At 36.3% G+C, this 18,096-nt stretch overlaps 10 protein-coding genes across 10 annotated transcripts; 4 read left to right on the forward strand and 6 right to left on the reverse strand. All coding sequences in view use genetic code 12, as the record gives it.

The window, feature by feature from the left end:
* Positions 1–124: 124 nt before the first annotated feature.
* On the forward strand, positions 125–1,000 carry DEHA2D15906g (DEHA2D15906p; the record flags this gene model as incomplete). The annotated part of the gene is made up of 1 exon (XM_459175.1): positions 125–1,000. One exon carries the CDS (start codon positions 125–127, stop codon positions 998–1,000), a length of 876 nt encoding a protein of 291 aa, XP_459175.1.
* Positions 1,001–1,283: 283 nt separating this feature from the next.
* On the reverse strand, positions 1,284–2,459 carry DEHA2D15928g (DEHA2D15928p; the record flags this gene model as incomplete). Its single annotated transcript, XM_459176.1, has 1 exon — positions 1,284–2,459. The coding sequence occupies one exon, from the start codon at positions 2,457–2,459 to the stop codon at positions 1,284–1,286; it is 1,176 nt and encodes a 391-aa protein (XP_459176.2).
* A 544-nt stretch (positions 2,460–3,003) lies between these two features.
* Positions 3,004–4,929, reverse strand: DEHA2D15950g (DEHA2D15950p; the record flags this gene model as incomplete). The annotated part of the gene is made up of 1 exon (XM_459177.1): positions 3,004–4,929. The coding sequence occupies one exon, from the start codon at positions 4,927–4,929 to the stop codon at positions 3,004–3,006; it is 1,926 nt and encodes a 641-aa protein (XP_459177.1).
* A 295-nt stretch (positions 4,930–5,224) lies between these two features.
* Positions 5,225–6,337, reverse strand: DEHA2D15972g (DEHA2D15972p; the record flags this gene model as incomplete). The annotated part of the gene is made up of 1 exon (XM_459178.1): positions 5,225–6,337. One exon carries the CDS (start codon positions 6,335–6,337, stop codon positions 5,225–5,227), a length of 1,113 nt encoding a protein of 370 aa, XP_459178.1.
* Positions 6,338–6,549: 212 nt separating this feature from the next.
* DEHA2D15994g (elongation factor 1 gamma domain-containing protein) lies at positions 6,550–7,967 on the reverse strand (the record flags this gene model as incomplete). The annotated part of the gene is made up of 2 exons (XM_459180.2): positions 6,550–7,583; positions 7,769–7,967. 2 exons carry the CDS (start codon positions 7,965–7,967, stop codon positions 6,550–6,552), a joined length of 1,233 nt encoding a protein of 410 aa, XP_459180.2.
* Positions 7,968–8,500: 533 nt separating this feature from the next.
* DEHA2D16016g (DEHA2D16016p) lies at positions 8,501–10,342 on the reverse strand (the record flags this gene model as incomplete). The annotated part of the gene is made up of 1 exon (XM_459181.1): positions 8,501–10,342. The coding sequence occupies one exon, from the start codon at positions 10,340–10,342 to the stop codon at positions 8,501–8,503; it is 1,842 nt and encodes a 613-aa protein (XP_459181.2).
* Positions 10,343–11,223: 881 nt separating this feature from the next.
* On the reverse strand, positions 11,224–12,606 carry DEHA2D16038g (DEHA2D16038p; the record flags this gene model as incomplete). The annotated part of the gene is made up of 1 exon (XM_459182.1): positions 11,224–12,606. One exon carries the CDS (start codon positions 12,604–12,606, stop codon positions 11,224–11,226), a length of 1,383 nt encoding a protein of 460 aa, XP_459182.2.
* Positions 12,607–12,825: 219 nt separating this feature from the next.
* Positions 12,826–14,526, forward strand: DEHA2D16060g (DEHA2D16060p; the record flags this gene model as incomplete). Its single annotated transcript, XM_459183.1, has 1 exon — positions 12,826–14,526. One exon carries the CDS (start codon positions 12,826–12,828, stop codon positions 14,524–14,526), a length of 1,701 nt encoding a protein of 566 aa, XP_459183.2.
* A 522-nt stretch (positions 14,527–15,048) lies between these two features.
* On the forward strand, positions 15,049–16,728 carry DEHA2D16082g (DEHA2D16082p; the record flags this gene model as incomplete). The annotated part of the gene is made up of 1 exon (XM_459184.1): positions 15,049–16,728. The coding sequence occupies one exon, from the start codon at positions 15,049–15,051 to the stop codon at positions 16,726–16,728; it is 1,680 nt and encodes a 559-aa protein (XP_459184.2).
* A 153-nt stretch (positions 16,729–16,881) lies between these two features.
* Positions 16,882–18,045, forward strand: DEHA2D16104g (DEHA2D16104p; the record flags this gene model as incomplete). The annotated part of the gene is made up of 1 exon (XM_459185.2): positions 16,882–18,045. One exon carries the CDS (start codon positions 16,882–16,884, stop codon positions 18,043–18,045), a length of 1,164 nt encoding a protein of 387 aa, XP_459185.2.
* Between the last annotated feature and the right edge of the window lie 51 nt (positions 18,046–18,096).

Here is an 18,096-nt window from a genome sequence, read left to right on the forward strand (position 1 = left end):
TTTGTACCCAAATGTCATTGATTATGTAATCCGTTAATTTTTCAAAAAGTATTTCCAATATGGAGGTCCTAATTTGACGATCAGATAGTACCAATATACAATCAATAGGTCTGTATTTGTAGACATGATAACATCTAGGGTCATAAGAACATTACCTGGTAATGCGAGATTGTTTGCTCCGGTCTTGGGGTTTCATTCTTCGTTCATAAATAGAGCATACTCGACTAAAGTCGAAAAGAAGAAGAAGACCCAACAGGCAGATATATCCCAGATTCCAATCAAGAGTATCGGCATTATTGCAGATTTTTATGTTCCTCCCAAATACTTGAAGAGTCCTGTTACGTCGTGGCACAAGTTATTGTTCAGAAGAATGGGATTATTCGCTATCAATACTTACAGTATTGTGAAATTTAAGAGGGAAACCGGTTTAAAACTTCACTTTAACCAGTGGAAAGACACGGCTGTGGAACAGCTTGTGAAGACTAATAAGATTTTTGCTGCATCGTGTTCGATTTCCAATGCAAAGAGGGAAAAGTATCTCAAAAGTCAGTTAGAAGGAGTCACTGGGGCCGAGGTCACCAAGAGTTTAATTAGAAGGGCCAGTACATTTCCACCAAATTCGAAATTGGATTGGGAACTCTTAAAGATCGAGTCTAACCCAAAGATCATTTCTTTCAATGCGTTACCAGATGCGGATAACATTACTGCGTTGGTTCAGTTTGTTATTCAAGTTAAAACAAAGCAGAAGTTTACTATTACCACAATTAATAGTAAGCCACAGGTAACGGAGAGCTCAGTTGAAAATTATTTGGCTTACACTTTGAATCCGTTTACGAATGAGATGGCGCTCGTTGGATCGTTATTTGAATCTGATCATCTTAGAGGTGTGCAACCTGAGATTAATTTTACCAATTCTCAAGTCATGGCTAGTTTCCAAGTTAGCTGTGCTGATATTTTTAGAGCTGCTCCAAAAAAGCAAATTGAAGCTAAGAAGAATTAACCGTTGTATATAGCTTAGTAAAAGTTGTCCATTTGAATGTATATATCGTAAACTATCAAGCATATACATATTTAATATAAAAAAAATATGTCAATCAAGAAAAAAAATATAAAGGTAATGTATGTGAAACCAATGACTAGACTAGTCGTGGACGCCTGTACCATATAAACCCGCTGAAAATAAGCCAGAAGTAAAAGCAGTTATTTTTTAAGAATTCCCAAGATTTCAAATCCCCAAATAAAATAAAATAAAATAAGATCGGATCACGAAGAAGCAGGCCCGATCAATCCATCAAAAATACATCATCTTGAGCTGAATTTTTCTCCGGTTTGTCCTTCGAATCCTCCTTCGATTCATGACGATCGTCCTTCTTTTCATCATTTTCATTCGTAGTTGAACTTATTGTAGAGCTCAAGTTAGGTCTGACTAGCAACGTACCGGACTGGGATCTGGAATCACGTCTTTGCATCTCTTGTGGCGTTAAAATTAGATCGCTTAACGATCCTGGAACATAATCTTCGAAATAACCACTATCATTGTACATTTCTTCGTCTTCATCTTCGTCATCAATAATCGCAGAATCGTAGTTGTGGAAACATGCTGGCGATGAAAATGATGAACGAGAAGCAAGCCTCGTTGCGATTCGGTTTGTAGATTTATCAGAAAATGGAGTATTAACCGGAGATTGGTCCACTCCTATAGATGTGTTGAAATAATTGTTATGGAAAGGTGGCGTAATGTTATGCGGGGGAGATGTATTGCTTGAGTTCGATCTAAAGAACGCTGAAGCTTGGTTACTGGATTTCACTGCATGATTGTTGTTCGTAGTAATAGTATTACCATTAGTATATGAATTTGGTAACCCAGAAAGACTAGAATTATATGAGGAATTTCTGGTTAACCCTTGGGTATATGACCCTGGTTGTGATGGAAATTTATGGCCGAGATTAAGAAAATGTGCAACATTGTTATTTGGAGAAACCATGTTATTAGTTTGTCCAATGTGCTCCATCGATTCAGCATTTATATCTATTGGTTGCGAAGTGTAATGATTAAAACTCCCATTATTCATATTGTTCGACGAACGACGAAGGTGTCCATTTCCATTAGCCCCATTCGTATTGATAGGCTGCGACATACGCAAGCTCCTGGAGTTCACTCGTGTACCGTCGGGTAAGAAATGTGCTAAAGCACATTTTAGCCCAAACTTACAATTTCCCTTCTGGAAATACTTGCAAGGTAATTTCTCAGCTGCCAAACTCCCATCAAAATTATGGGAAAAGGGACATGAGCTTCCGGCCTGGCAAACCCCTTGTCTATAGAACTTGCATGGAACATGACTCAAGTTCTTGTTGTTGTTGGACGAGTTACCGTTTCCATTATTAGTCAGAACTGTACCAGGTGGGCCAGTATTGGGTGGAAGTTGCGACGAAATAGCCGTAAAATCAAAAGTATTCATACCAGGTTCGATATTCAATATTATTGGTAATTCTCGGAGTACTCTGGAGGATTTTACTTTATCCACTAGTCTAAAGCGTCAGAATTAGTATTACGATTGTATTATCAATAAGTAATACTCAGATAATTAATTATGAGATTCAAGATAAGGTTCACAGAAGGATAATATTTTGTTTAAGAGACCGTATTAGTATCTTCTTTACGTATGTATTTCAATATTCAATCCTCTAAGTAGCCTAATATAACTTTCAGGTATGAGTCAACAGAATTGGAATATCCGATTATGTCCTTATGTCCTTATCTAATCATACCGATTGATAAAAAGATAACCGGAAACTGTCAATCACGAGACTTCATACCACAACCACCACCACAACCACCATAATAAAGACTTAGAATTATAATATGTATATTAGTAGTAGATAGTAATCTAAATGATAATAACCTATTGCACAAATGTATAAAAAGTGAATTTATAAACTAACGAAAGACTGAACGAAACTGATATCAACAAAAATGTGGAAATAAACCATAATAAAAAATGCTTAACGACGGTCATTGGTACCAATACCACGCTTACCTGAGAAAAGATGCTTAGGTAACATAGCAGTAGAATGACGATCACCTTCACCTTGTCTAGCCATTCTGTTTCTTTCTCTTCTTTGGACCTTGGCCAATCTTTCGGCTTGAGATCTCAATGCACCATCATTCAAACCATCGTTAAGACGATCGGATTGCTTAACTGGGGCCTTCTTCTTGTGAATCTTAGCATCAGAAATACCTTGGTTTCTCTTCAAGATATCAACACCTGAAACATTCTTACGGTCGTCGGCAGGCTTACCAAGACGGTTTCTCAAGGCTGTGGTATCGTGACCAATAGAATACATATGTTCTTCCATTTCGCCGAACGACTTCTTGACCTGGTCTCTAGGCATTATAGCATGGTTCTTCAAGGCCTTTCTGCTTCTGGCATCCCTAATCATCTTCTTTTGCTTGTCTCTGATCCAATCAGCCTTTTCTTTAATTTCGTCGACTTCAACATCTTCAACGTCAGAGTCGGAGTCGTAGAAACCTTCGGCTTCTAATTTCTCTTCTTCGTCTTCTAATGCTTGTAACTTGGCAGCAATATCTGGGTCCAAGAAATCGTAAACGTTCTTACCGTCCAAGACTTCCGGCATAACATCATTCTTCCATTCCTCATCTTCCAATAAGTATTTATCCTTCAAGTTGATATTGAACACACCGGCACCACCATTTTCGGCTTCGATGTCTCTGGCCAACTTTCTACGGCTTGGATCTTCGGCATCATATTTCTTTAATTCCTTAACTGCATCAGGAATGTGAGCAGCTCTATCTAAGTCATCTCTGGCTTGAGGTCTAGCAACATGAATCTTGTTCAAAACGTTATTGACACGAGCAGTACCCTTCAATTTTTGTTCAATTCTAGCAGTCAATAATTTTTCACAAGCTTGATTACGAACTTGCATAACGTTCTCTTCTTCGTGACATGAAGCATGCATAACTTCCACACCTGGGACGGTAGTAAGAGACTTCAATAATTCTTGTTGTTCTTCTTCTAAATCTTCAACTCTAATGATATCAGTCTTATTCATAACAACCATAACTGACTTGTTAGCAAATAATGGCTTAATAGAGTGGAATAACTTGACTTGGGCCTCGATAGAGAAACCACACTGTTCGGATAAATCCATGAAGTATAAGACACATGATCTTAAATGAGCAATAGCATAAATCGATTGCATTTCAATATTATTCATATCCTCAGTTGGTCTATCTAAAATACCTGGGGTATCGATGGCTTGAAATCTCAAATACTTGTAATCAAAATGACCAACATATAAGGACTTGGTTGTGAAGGCATATGGTTGAACCTCAACATCGGCTTTGGTGATACACTTTAAGAACGATGACTTACCAACATTAGGGTAACCACAGATCAATAATGTTCTGGTGTTAGGATCAATACTTGGTAAACGACCCAAATGTTGTCTAACCTGTTCAAGATATACAAATGGATCTTTCAATTTCTTGACAATAGTGGCCATTCTACCTAATGCAGCTCTCTTTAATTGCTTACATTGGTATAAAGATTGACCGAACTTCAACAATCTAACATAATCTCTAGAAACTTGTTCAATCAAAGTCTTAGCTCTTGAAACTGCTGCTAACGAAACCTTATAATGATTCTTTTCATATAATGTATCCATAAGATCACGGTGGAATGGATGAACGTCATTAATGTTTGGGAACCCACTTATAAGATCGGTGAACTTTTCAGCAAACCCATCTGCTGTGAATCTAACCTTTCTCATGTAAAATGCCCTAATACGAGTGATTTTAAATCCTGGTCTTATAACAGTTGGTGTCTTTCTTTGAGTTCTGTTAAGAACTATATCCAACATGTCATTGGCTGTTGGAACAGTTGGGATATCTTTCCAGGAAAGTTGCATCGTTATTGATTACTACTAGGGTAAGATATTAGGAAAAAATTCAATAAGAATTATCTTATAACTTTTCTAAATGAAAAATTGATTAATCTAAATTATATGAAGAGCTCATCTAATTTTTTTTTTTTTTTCCTTTGGGATGCGGCTCGCTTTTTTTATTTCTTTGATTTGGTTTACATAAAGCCTATACATTTAACACAACATATAAGCATCTATATCAATATTTAGTCCATGTGTAGTATATATCTGTTGATCGCTAGACTATTTAAGTATAAGTAGTAAAGAAAAACTGATATGACTATTCATCGTAGTGATATACCAAGTAATTAGGTAAACCGAAGACTTCATAACCTAGTCTTTTGGCCATTTTAGCAAACCCTTCGGTTTCAATCAAATGGTAAAATGGGAATGAAGGAAACATGGCACCATCTCTGTGAACATCAGCTTTAACTAGGACTGCACCACCACCAACACCGTCCAAGGCCATCTCAGTGTTTCTATCACCATCAGCTTCGTAGAAATGAGCCATCAATGGTCTATAGGTTGCCATTTCTGCATAACCTTCTACGACAATTTCGTCCTCTTTCAATCCGGCCGCAATTTGTAATCCCGTCTCTGATTCAACCCAATTATTGAAATCGTAGGGTCTGATAGCAGCTTGCTTTGTGTTAGGGTCGGTGAATCGTTGGTAGACGTTGGCAGACACCACTGGCTTATTATGAGAAACTAAATCTTGCAATAAAGTAGGAGGAGTCTCGATAATATCGGCGTCTAGCCAAAGACACCACGACGTTGAAGGAGATATGGTTGTAAACACCAACGAATTTCTTGCCAAGGCCATCATTGACCTTCTTTCTTTCTGCACTTTGAGAGCATGGCGCTCCTTTTCCGTCTGTGACTCTAATGACCCCGAATCTTGTCTTAATATGGTAATCTTTTTGAATTTGTCTTTGGAGCTTTGAGTCTTCTTGACATGCGATTCTAATTGTTGTAGCGCATTGTCCCCCTCCGCTGTCCTTGGCAAAATAAATCCCAACTCAATCAAACTATGCTCGTAGGTTAATTTCACTAAATTGTCCCAGTATTGAGGTAAAAATTTCGACATCGGAGTCAAGATCAACACTTCTTCCCTATTTCCTAATGCATTTGTAGTGGCACTTAACTTGTTTAAATCGTAATGACTAATGTGGTTCTTAGGTAAATCTCTTAAAATAACAGTGTCCCTATTCTTGCCGAACCAGCTACGTGATTTCTTGGAATAGCTGTACTTTGATTTGCTCTTGGAATTAAAACTTGATGCAACCGAATGGAAAAAGAAAAAATATACAATCAAAAGAATGGAAATTGGTGCAATCAATGAAATCGGTTTCCTTCGTATGTGACGAAGGATCGGGTTCTTGATATAAACCATGTTTGCAGGGATTAAAACTATAGTTTGTACGTGTTTTGGTGGTTCTGTTTAGCTAACTATTTTTCTGGCCACATATTCCATCACGTGGATCTGCTACTACAAAAATTTCAGTGTTACCCGGTTCTATGAATAGTTATAAGCATATAATTAATATAAAAGAATCAATACTAAATACCTAAAGGCTAGCTATTTTTCGTTCATAACTAGTCAGATTACTTACAAACCTTACCGTCAGCGATTTCCTTGGTTTCACCGTCAACGATAACTGGTTCGTCCCATGCTAACATGTTGTTCACGAACTTCTTGTCTTCTTCGTTTGAGCCATCTAACTTAGTGAAAGAGTAAGATTCCCAATCTGGAGCAACATCGAAGGCTGGAACGTAGTCTTGACCTCTGACCATGAAGAAACCGGTGATACCGTTGTTGTTGTTTTCACCGTAGACGACCATACAACCGAAAATGTACTTGGTGGAAGCAGATAATCTGTTGAAGAAACCACCGACCAAGTTGTTAGACATGAAGGTCAAGGTTAATTCGTCGTTGTACTTGTAGTCAACCTTCCACAAACTCCATTCTTCTGGGTTGTACATCTTGCTCCAGAACCATGGGATGGCAGATTCTCTGGTTTCTTCGTTAGAGTAGAATCTCTTCCATTCGTCAATTGGGGTGGTTGGCTTACCTAAAGCTTCTAATGGGTGCTTTGGCTTTGGAGCTGGAGCATCGGAGGATGCGGCTGGAGCAGCAGCAGCAGCGGCAGCAGCTGGAGCGGCTTCCTTCTTTGGTTGTTGAGTTTGCTTCTTTTCCTTCTTTGGAGCAACATATTCAACTGGCTTTTCTCTGAACTTGTAGTCACCAAGAACATCGTGCAAGATCTTTTGTTGAGTAACAGTCTTGAACCATCTGGTGGTGTTTGGGTGAGCCTTTCTCCATTCACTACCGAATAAGTTGTCGAAACCTCTAACGATAAGAGCAGCAGAGAAGATATCAGCGAAGGTTAATCTTTCGCTAACTAAGTAAGTGTAGTTAGCTAATCTATCTTCAAAGATACCAATGACCTTTTCAATGAATTCTGAGGATTCATCAACTTGCTTCTTGTTGTATGGAGCAGCACCAGTTAATGGCTTGAAAACCTTAGCAATGTGTGGCAATAATTCGAAGTTACTTAAAGATAACCACTTCAAGACTTCAGCATATTCCTTAGCGTTCTTACCTAATAACTTGGATTCTGGGTCAGCAGAGTTGATCACTATTGTTAGTTAGTATATGAACCGAATCAAACCTATATTTCATCCAATGCAATCGACTAATTATTTTCAGAATAATATTCTCGACATAATGTATTAAGACAGGGATAACTGTATAAATATGAAAAAATCTCTCATCACGTAAACAACTGTTCAATTGCATGCAAAATTATTGGCAAATACATACAGTAAATAGAAATAGCAATGACTTCATGTAACTTGAATCCCTTTGGTCCAATGAAACCTGGGATCTTTCCTAATGGGAAGTGCTTTTTGTAAGACTCGTCTTCTTTTTCAAGCTTAACATCTAAGTTGAAGTGCTTGATTAAAGCCTTTGGTGGGAGAGAACGGATTTGTTCGGTGGAGAATAAAGTACCTAAAGACATTTTGCAATTGAGTATGTTAGATATAATCTACTTCTTATACAAATTTAGGAATCGATTTTATCCTGTGGGAGACTGAAAAACTTTTCTCTCATTGATTAGTCGTGTGTTTGCAAATTAGTCTCCCCGGGTAATCCCTATGAATGCTAGTGAAGTTTTAGGGAAGATAACAACTGTATTAGACATGACTGTTTCCTAAGTTATGATATATATATCGGTACGTTAACATGTTCGAGTAATTCTATCGAACCATGTAACCTTTGTAAATTTTTGAAAGATGTGTTTCAATTAAACATGAAGCGCTACTACAGCCGGAATGCAAATTTAGATAATACATATCAATGAACATTTACTTATGCTCTATTACATCCTACTCTATTAACAGCATATTCTGGATAAAGGTCCAGCTCAAAGCCATCTCTAATTTAGTGCAAAGAAAGCTTCTTAATGAGTGATGAACTCATAAAAAAGCTACTTTTTATTATCTATAAGATGCAGTATGACTAAATATACATATAATGTTCCAAATTATGCAACTAAGTATCCTTCAAGGTCCATCTGAAGTTTCTTTCCCAGAGAAGCTTGATCTCCGGTTCAATCATTGACTTGTTTATAGACTCTAAAATTGACTTGATACTTTCGTTAGAAGTGGCTTTGACAGCGTCGTCGTTAGAGTTGATCAACTTATTGATGTATTCTCTCAAAATCATTATGGCAATGCCTTTGTCGTTTGGAAGAATGATCGAATGGATTGGTTCGACCCTTCGTTTTTTCTTTGATGCTTTGACTGATGATGCAGGTGGTACTTCCACCTGATTGTTTGTATCCGAGATTGTTTGTTGTTGTTCGGAAGGCTTCATTAATGGGGGGATTCCTAATGTATTTTCATCTGTAAATATGAAATTATAATCCATCTCAATTAGTGAATTGGTTGGGTTCTTCAATATAAAATCGAGTTTAATAAGATACCAGATAAACTGTCTTAATTTCAATGAATCTGATTTCGTATCTGCAGATCTACTTGGTTGAACTTGCAAATTATAGCTTATTTGGGGATACTCAAACTTTCTGTAAAATGAATTGATATTCAAGATTTCAAAATGATTCAAAGTGGTAAATTCTGATGTTAGTTTGGTATGGTCATAGGAGATTTTATCGGTTACGTCAAATTGACTCCTGTTCTGTTTGAATTGTTTGTTTATAAAAAACTTCAAGATAGAAATTGAATGAATAGCACTTACTAAGACTACTGATTTTGTTTTTCTAAGTTTTGCATCATTCAAGTCCTGAAGCTTCTCGGTGGACTGGTTGAATATTTTGATCTGGTTGTTAAATATTAATTTACATTTATCATCAAACTGCCATATCCCATGCTGTAATTTGGTTAACAAGTTCAACAATATTAACGCTATTGATATTAATAATCTTTCGAGTTTATGGAAGTTTTCGGGTGTCAACAGTATTGCCTTTAAAACTAGCCAATGCTTTAGTTGTTGAGCTAGAGTTGCTTTTAAGTCAAAAGAATTATCTAGTGAACAATTGAGTAAACAATTAATTAATAACGTATTGCTCTCGTCTGCACCATGCTCAATTTCTGTTAGTTTCAAGCAGTAATTTGGTATAATCAGCTTCCAAATGCTTAACTCGTTGAATAAATCCAAAAACCAATAATATTTCTGATGTTGCACAAGGTTGATAAAATCTTTGGCCCCAACATTGTAAGAAATATCGCTATCTGATGCAGAATTTTGCAGATCTCGAGGCTCGATATTATGTGGTAAATCTTGTTGAAGCTGGGGTTGTCGTGGTTGATGAATGATTGATTGGTACTGTTCTATCTCGTCTGATAAAGAAGTCGGTTCATTCATCAATAAGTTGGTTATGTCACTATTTTCAGAAATAGAATTGTTATCAAACCGCAATGTCTCAGGAGATGATTGCTTTGGGGTTGGTTGGTATTGGTGTATCCACAGGTCATCATTTACCTCCTGAACATTTGAATCCGTTGGAGGATTTGTTGATGGCAATGAGCAATACATATCCTTCTGAAACTGTATATCTGACTCCCTCAAATCTTCCCACGAATGAAATGGTACATATGATTCATATTGTTTCTTACCATTTTCATAGAGTGATGCAATTGTTACTGATTGGTCCAATATTCTATAACTAAGATTGTTCTGGTACGGGTTATTTGGAGGCTCGTATATGGTATATTGGGTGAAGTTCAACCTAATACCCCGAAAACATTTTCGTTTAGACTTAATACAATTGTTACACACCGGCTGTTGTTCATCACATTTCATATGCCGATCACGACAAGTCAAACAACCAGACCTTGTTCTACTTTTCTTTACCTGGTTTCTTTTCTTGGCCATGTAAGTATACAACCTCTCGGCTTTGGCGTTTTATCGTATTGTTTGTTTCTGTTTTATTAAGTCAATGGGGAAGGTTTGTTCTTAGCTTTAAAGAGCATTGAATCTAAGTGCTGCAATTGTCCAGTTTACGTCGGTATTATCGATGTCAATTATGAGTCTTAAATATGATAAGACATTAAATGCTAACACTAAATTTGAAAAATTAATATATCCGACTGATAATACTAAAAAATGAAAATTGGCCTTTGAAAATTCCTAAACAATATCTAAGGCTAAATATATAATTACGGATCTCGAATGATGAATTCAACCGATTCTGTATTAATAAGTGACCTACGTTCACTCAACAATAAAAATAATCTTAAATGGATAGCCACAAGTGAAAATTAACGACTTCTAGTCTAAACTTGACCTGCTAAAAAATATTACCTTCATAGGTAGTTGGAACTACCGTATACAATAAGCAATTATGGAAGTCCTGAGCGCAGTAATTACTAAGTAACAATAAGAAAATTTACGACCGTTGCCCAATCATCCGTCCGTTTCCCTTTCCGAGATAAATTTACGATTTGACTCGACCTGAGCGCCAGTTCAATCCAATTGTACGAGGAGGTACCTTCTCTGTGTCATGCTGTGTTCGACAAATTAGAAAGGCTAATTATGCCAATCCTGCTAAACTGCAAGCAACATCAATTTATGTGCCTTTCTGCATATTTACAAAATATATAAATTAGGAAATAACGCTCAACGGTTTTCGATTCAATTATATATAGGACTCGGCTTGGACCAACAGACCTAACTAATGATGCCGTATCTATAAATATCAAAATAACTATAATCAGTTCTAACAAGTAGTAGACGAACAGTTACAAATACCATTGTCATAAACTTGACATATAGTAGATGTAGATGACCAGTAAAATAAGGCTTATAATGAATAGGAGCGAAAAATTAAACCCGACGGCACTAATCATTATGGGCGTTATGACAGTAATGAGACAATTCGCAATATAATTCACACAATTGGCTAGACCAATTATATCATTACTATTGCATGATATCCTGGTGACCAAAATTCCCGGTATGGGCCCCCAAGTAGTTGCAAAAGATGCAATAAAAAGGCAGGTAATTAGCACCATGCCTGCTAATGTACCAGGCGTAGATATGTATGCCAAGATCATGTAGATGGTAAGTAATAAACTCATAATGGCCGACCCGATCATGAGAAGAAGCTGTATTCTTCCGAATTTACCAATAATGATGTTGGACATTAAAGAGCCCACCAAATTAACAACGCTCATGATTATGCTGACTATCGTCGTATTTATGGCTAGTGAGCTGAAAATAATACTTCCATAATAGAAGAAGTAGTTAATTCCCGTTAACTGTTGAAATAACATCATGACACAGCATTGAATCAATGGTTTATAATATTTTTTGTCTTTGATCCATCCATTGGGAAGGGTATTTATGATCGGCACCTGGTCAATGAACTGTATTACTTGATCATCGGAAATTTTCACATGAAGCCTCCTCACTACCTGAAATGCTTTATCAAGTTCATTCTTCGAAACGTAATAATGGTGAGATTCCGGAAGAAAAACAGTCAAACAAGAAGTCATAAGAACAATCGACAATTGGCATGACAATATTTTCAAATAATCATGTTTCAACACAAAATTAGCCAAGTTTCCACCAAGAATTGCCATACAAATAGAAGTCTGGAAAAACGATAAGTACATATCTTTCCTTGGAACAATTATTAGCTGATTCAAGTACCTGGGTACAAGAACACATAATGCTCCGCAACAAATGCCACAGCTAACTCGCCCTAGAATCATTAACCATACGTTCAATTGAAACCATCCAGATAATATCTGAATAACACTTCCAAGTAAATAGATAAAGTTTCCTGTAAATATGGTACCTTTGAAGCCAATCTTCGAAGTTAATTTGCTTAACCCCAAACACCCAATCAAACAACCCAAATTAAAGCTCGATATAATAATACCAACCATGAGGGACGATATGCTTGCCTCACCTTCCATCGAATTACCATATGTCTCTTTGAATGTAGCTGTGCTGATTATGAATCCAATCGTCCCTATATCCCATCCCACAGGAAGTCCACACAATGCTATAATAATACAGAAAATCGACATATTCAAATAGTTAACCTGAGGTGCCATACTGTCATCCTTGGGAGTTTCTAAATCGTCATTTTTTCTTTCACAACTTTTCTCATTGTCTCCGGTAGTATTCATTCTAAGATTAATGATATTCTTTGATGTCTATCTAGTACAATTGTAACATAACTATTGTCATTAGTATGAATGCAATTGTGGACAACAGCTGCAAAATTTAAAAATCACAAAATTGAAAAGATTGATAAGAAAAATTAAAATGAGAAGAAAGCCCCTTATCTAAGACGTAACTGCTAATAATAATATACACATTGAATATAGAGCTGAAGTGATTTGAATATGTCTTCAAATGATGGAGAGAATTCTTCAAATATTTCAAATACAGAATATAACAAAAATGCTAATCCATTTTATCCCAGTTCATACAATTATTCATATTTCGTAAGATTTTCAAACTTACCATTAGATGTAAATGAATCCCATTTGAGGAACTTATTGGACTCAATTATTATGAGTAATTTTGATGACAATAGTCCGCAGCTAAATCAATATAAAATTGTGCAATTCGATAATAATAATGTTCATAATGATAATCAAAAATGTTTTGCAATTATTGAAATTCTGCATTGGGACTTTGGGGTTAGATTAATCGAAATCATGAATGGTTACGAATGGCTACTGAAGCAATTGGAAGCTAAAATTGTTCCAAATGATACGTATGATAACCTGAGCTATGCTTCACTGGACAGAAATAATTCCTATTATAATGGCTACTATTCTAACTATGCGTTTACCCCTGTTGCGCCCATGAACTACAACTACATGCCTTCTCCACAGCATTCAGCACAGATGTATCAGGCACAACATCAAAACAGTTATCCTAATTCGTATATATCAAGAAGATCGAGTAAATCTAGTGAATCTCGAAGGAATTCAAGAAATAGTACTTCTTCGTCCAAGCCGCTACCATCTTTTATAACAAACCTTGTCAACGAAAATGCGAATGATTCTGATGGTAGCAAATCGGATGTTACAAATGATGGCAACCTTCCTTCCTCAAGCGAATTCATAGTGGTCAAAAATGACGAAGGACAGTCGATAAAAGTTAATCCGTGCAGACTATTTATAGGAAATATTCCGTTTTCTTCTACATGGACAACGTTGAAAAATTTCTTAGTCCTGAAGTGTCATGAAATAGAGCCAAAGAACAATATACAAATCTTGCGAGTGGAAATTCCCATGCAACTGTTGACGTCCCAGTATAATTCTAACACTACACCCAATTCTGGTCTTAACGTTAACCTAAACAAGCTCAATAACTATCAATTCTTGTCTTCGTTTATATCTGGCAATGTTGATCACTCAATTGGTGGACGCATGGATGACCCGAATACCCAACCGCCTAGAGGATTGAGCAGGGGCTTTGCAATAGTGACCACAGGAAATAAAGAATCGCTGGATAAATTAATCGAATATTTTGATAATGTTGAATTCGAAAGCCGGTCCTTAACTGTTCGCTATGATAAATTTCCTGACTTTAATAATTATATTTTGCAGCAATTGAACACCGACAATAATAGAGGTAACTTTAAGGAACCTTCCATAAGTAGCCTTGCTTTTGAAAGAAATCTGTTTCAACAAAAGATTTACTATGGCAACACAGGCTACCCATCTATGGTTAATAGCTATTTACCCTACCCTGTCTACTACAACAACCCGATGTATTACCCTGCCATGAACTACCCTGGCCCCATGCCTAGTCATCCACAATATCCACCTCTGGGTCCAAATCATCATCCTCCCCAGCCATCAAACTATACTAGTTCCCCCTTGAATGGATATAGACATATTCAATCCCAAAATTGGCCCCCTTCAAACGCCTCTCGGCACGACATACCGAGAAACAAAATTCATTCAAGCCCACCCAATGAGAGCACTAGAACCTCTAGAAAGGGCGTCGATACACCACAACTAAGTGACGATGAAAAGGCAAGGGAGCTAGTCAACTCCTTCAGATCTTTGGGTTTGTCATCGAACTAATTGAGTAGTCCGACTGTATATTAACTTTGATGTATTAATTGTAACTTTTATTTTGTAACTTTTATTTCTTAGTATTAACTATTCTCTAGTGAATATAATATCGTTTTCCCTAATGTGATATATGACACGACTAAACTTTCCCTCCCGTAAACATATGCTTCCTAATTGTCAAACAATAATAACTAAGCCAATCGCTTCAAATAGGCATATGCACAAGATATTTACATTCTGTCTTGAAATTCCTATTTTTACTTTTTAGGATACACAAGTTACATATTTCTATTACTACCATTCACCTCTATATAGATATGTAGCCTTCGTGAAAGTCTAGAGCACCTAATTGTCGTCACCAGTAGAAACATAAGCTGCAAAAGTACCTGATTCTTTTACATACTCGCCGCAATTTATTACATAAGCGTTAAAGCAGCTTTGAATCGAGAAAAAAAAGATGTTTGATTACAAAACTGTTTTAGTAAACTTTAAGAAGAGAATAAATAGCTAATTGAAGGGGTATCTTACAATATGGTTTCAGAAAATGGTGCTCCAAATCGTAAGGACGCAGAATTGTCAAAAAACGAAATTAAAAAGGAACAAAATACCAATAGCGAATCAAAGTCATCCTCGACCCCCCAAGATCCACCGCCGTTTGTCAGAGCAATATCGAATTTGAGATGTCCATCGCCACCACCTATATTAAATAACAGCAATAATAATAACGCAACGAAGAAGGCTGCATCTTCATCGCCAATTCTGGGAAATTCAATGTCGATGTCTACTCCAAATATTACCCAGCAAAGGGAAACGATTCCGGCGGGAGGTGCAGTTTTGAAAGAGAAGGAAAAAGTAGCTAATCAGAGTGCAACTTCAATAATACCCCCGCAGGGCCATGAACCGTCTTTCAATGTTCCCCTGGTGCGGGAGCCAGGATCGAGTGTCAACTTCAATCATTATATAAGCCCAATTTCATCACCAGCAGGATCCCATGTTACGGGGTCCAACAATTCGTTAACTAGTTTGGACTATGTATCGAACCCTCCATCGCAAAGCGCTCATCATAAGGTTCCATCGGTTCACGCTCATTTTTATGTCGATGAAACTGTAAAACCGGGAAAAGCAATAAATAGATCAAGAAGCAGCTCTGCTAGTGATTACCCTCCTGCTTCATTACCAGCTAACGGCACAAGGAAATCCTCCAAAAAGGAGAAAGGAAATGATCTGAATTTATTTGCACCTCCAAGTATAGACAGTGTGCTTGGACCTAACGAGCAAAATAGCAATATAGATCCAAGACTTCCTCAAGATGATGGCAAATTGCATGTATTATTAGGTGTATGTGGTGCTTTGTCTACGATTAAAATTAAACTAATAATAAACAAGTTGGTCGAGATATATACGCCGGATAAAATATCGATCCAGATAATATTAACTAAATCGAGTGAGAATTTTATTCCTCAAGAGATGTTGCATCATTTAGAAAATAATAAAAGGATCCGCGTTTGGAGAGATTCTGATGAATGGAATACCTGGAAAACAAGACTGGATCCTGTTTTGCATATCGAATTACGTCGTTGGGCCGATATCTTAATCGTCTCACCTTTAACTGCTAACACTTTATCTAAGATTTCATTAGGATTATGTGATAACTTATTAACCAATGTTATACGAGCATGGAATACCTCATTTCCTATTTTGCTAGCTCCTTCTATGGTTAGTGCGTCATATAATGCTGTTACAACTAAGAGGCAGTTACGATTAATTTCAGAAGAAATGCCATGGATAGAATTCTTGAAACCTGTAGAGAAAGTTGTGGGAAGTTATGGTGAAATAGGAATGGGTGGTATGATGGATTGGAATGAGATTGTCAATCGAATCGTATTAAAGTTGGGTGGTTATCCAGATGAAGAAGATGAAGAAGATAATGAAGCTGAAGATGAAGAAAAGAAAGATGATAACGAAGAAGCAATTATGGATGACGATGATGACGATGACGATGACGATGATGATGATGATGATGATGATGATGATGATGATGATGATGATGATGATGATGATGATGACGACGATGATGACGATGATGATGATGACGACGATGATGATGACAACGATGGTGATGATAACACTGAGAATAAGAATTCTGTATCTCAAACTGCAGAAAACTTACAATCTTTAATTATTGAAGAGGAAGAATCTAATAACACTTAATTCGTATATAATATATAGGAAAGTTATTTAATAATTAATAAGTAAATTATTTATTATGATTTTATGTAATAAGCAATCTGTTAAATTGCAAAATGCGAAGTTGCAATAATTTTACCTTTAATCACTTGTTCGAACATTGATATAGAAGGGATGATGAATCCACATATTAAACGTCGAAAAGTACTGTCTGGTAAAGTCACATCCGAATCGAATATCGACATTCTAAAATTTCCGGATGAAATCATTCTTCAAATCTTATCATTCTTAACTATCTCCGAATGCTTCATTGTTAGAGAGATTACAACCAGCGGTACCATTTTGGCTAAACTAATCGACGCTAGTATTTACGGCAGAGTTATTGTATACAGAAACCAAACCAGTCGTTCGTTTTTAAAAAGCCGGCATTACAAGAAACCATACGAAGTGGTCGATCAAGGAAAGCTTTATGGATTAATTACGAATAGAAATTTTATTTATGAACGTATAAAGCCTCATAGATTTGTCCTATCTTTTACAGCTAATCCTCATAATCGGAACCTGGAAGAAGAAGAATCTTTCTTAAATGAGTTTGAAAGTGCATTTCGGCAACATAGTGATTATTTCAGGCAAGCTACAAAATTTGAGTTATATATGGACCTCGGGAATAAAGATCATGAAATAGGTACAGAGAAGCAAGAGGTTCGATTTCTTCAAAGATTATTGGATTCTGAAGATTTATCTCATAATTTATCGACGTTAAACATAGTGAAAGGGCAAAACTATGTCGATAGGGAAAGAAACGAAATAAGTGATTTATTAAATTCTACGCTAAGTACGTTTAAAAGCTTGGAAACTGTTTTCTTAAGTACAAATAACTTGCAAAATATAAATAGTTTAAAATACCCCGACTGTCTTAGGTCGTTGGATTTGATTTATAATATGATAGTACAATTACCTACGAATAGGCTGTGGTTGCCATCAAATTTAAAATACATAAATTTATCGTGCAACGAAATTGTTTCGTTGGAAGGAGTTGAATTCCCTGACACGATTGAATACATGGACATTCAACTAAACACAATTACATCCTTATCAAATATTAATTTTCCCCGGAACTTAAAGACTTTAATAGCTTGTGGGAATGAAATTACTATCGAAGAAAATATAATAATAGACTTACCTTCATGTTTGGAAATATTAAATTTGCTTCAAAACCCTTTCGAAAATGATTTAAGTATCTTCAACATCCCTGATTCGTTACGAAGGATATATTTTGACGCACGTTTGAAAGAGGTTAATTCTATTCACAAAAACAATCATCTTGTTGTCTATTATTGACATTGTCTATTCTATATATGTAAATAATACAATAGTTTGTCTCTTTATAAA

The sequence above is a fragment of the Debaryomyces hansenii genome, assembly GCF_000006445.2.
Source record: "Debaryomyces hansenii CBS767 chromosome A complete sequence".
In the NCBI taxonomy this organism is placed as follows: domain Eukaryota; kingdom Fungi; phylum Ascomycota; class Pichiomycetes; order Serinales; family Debaryomycetaceae; genus Debaryomyces; species Debaryomyces hansenii.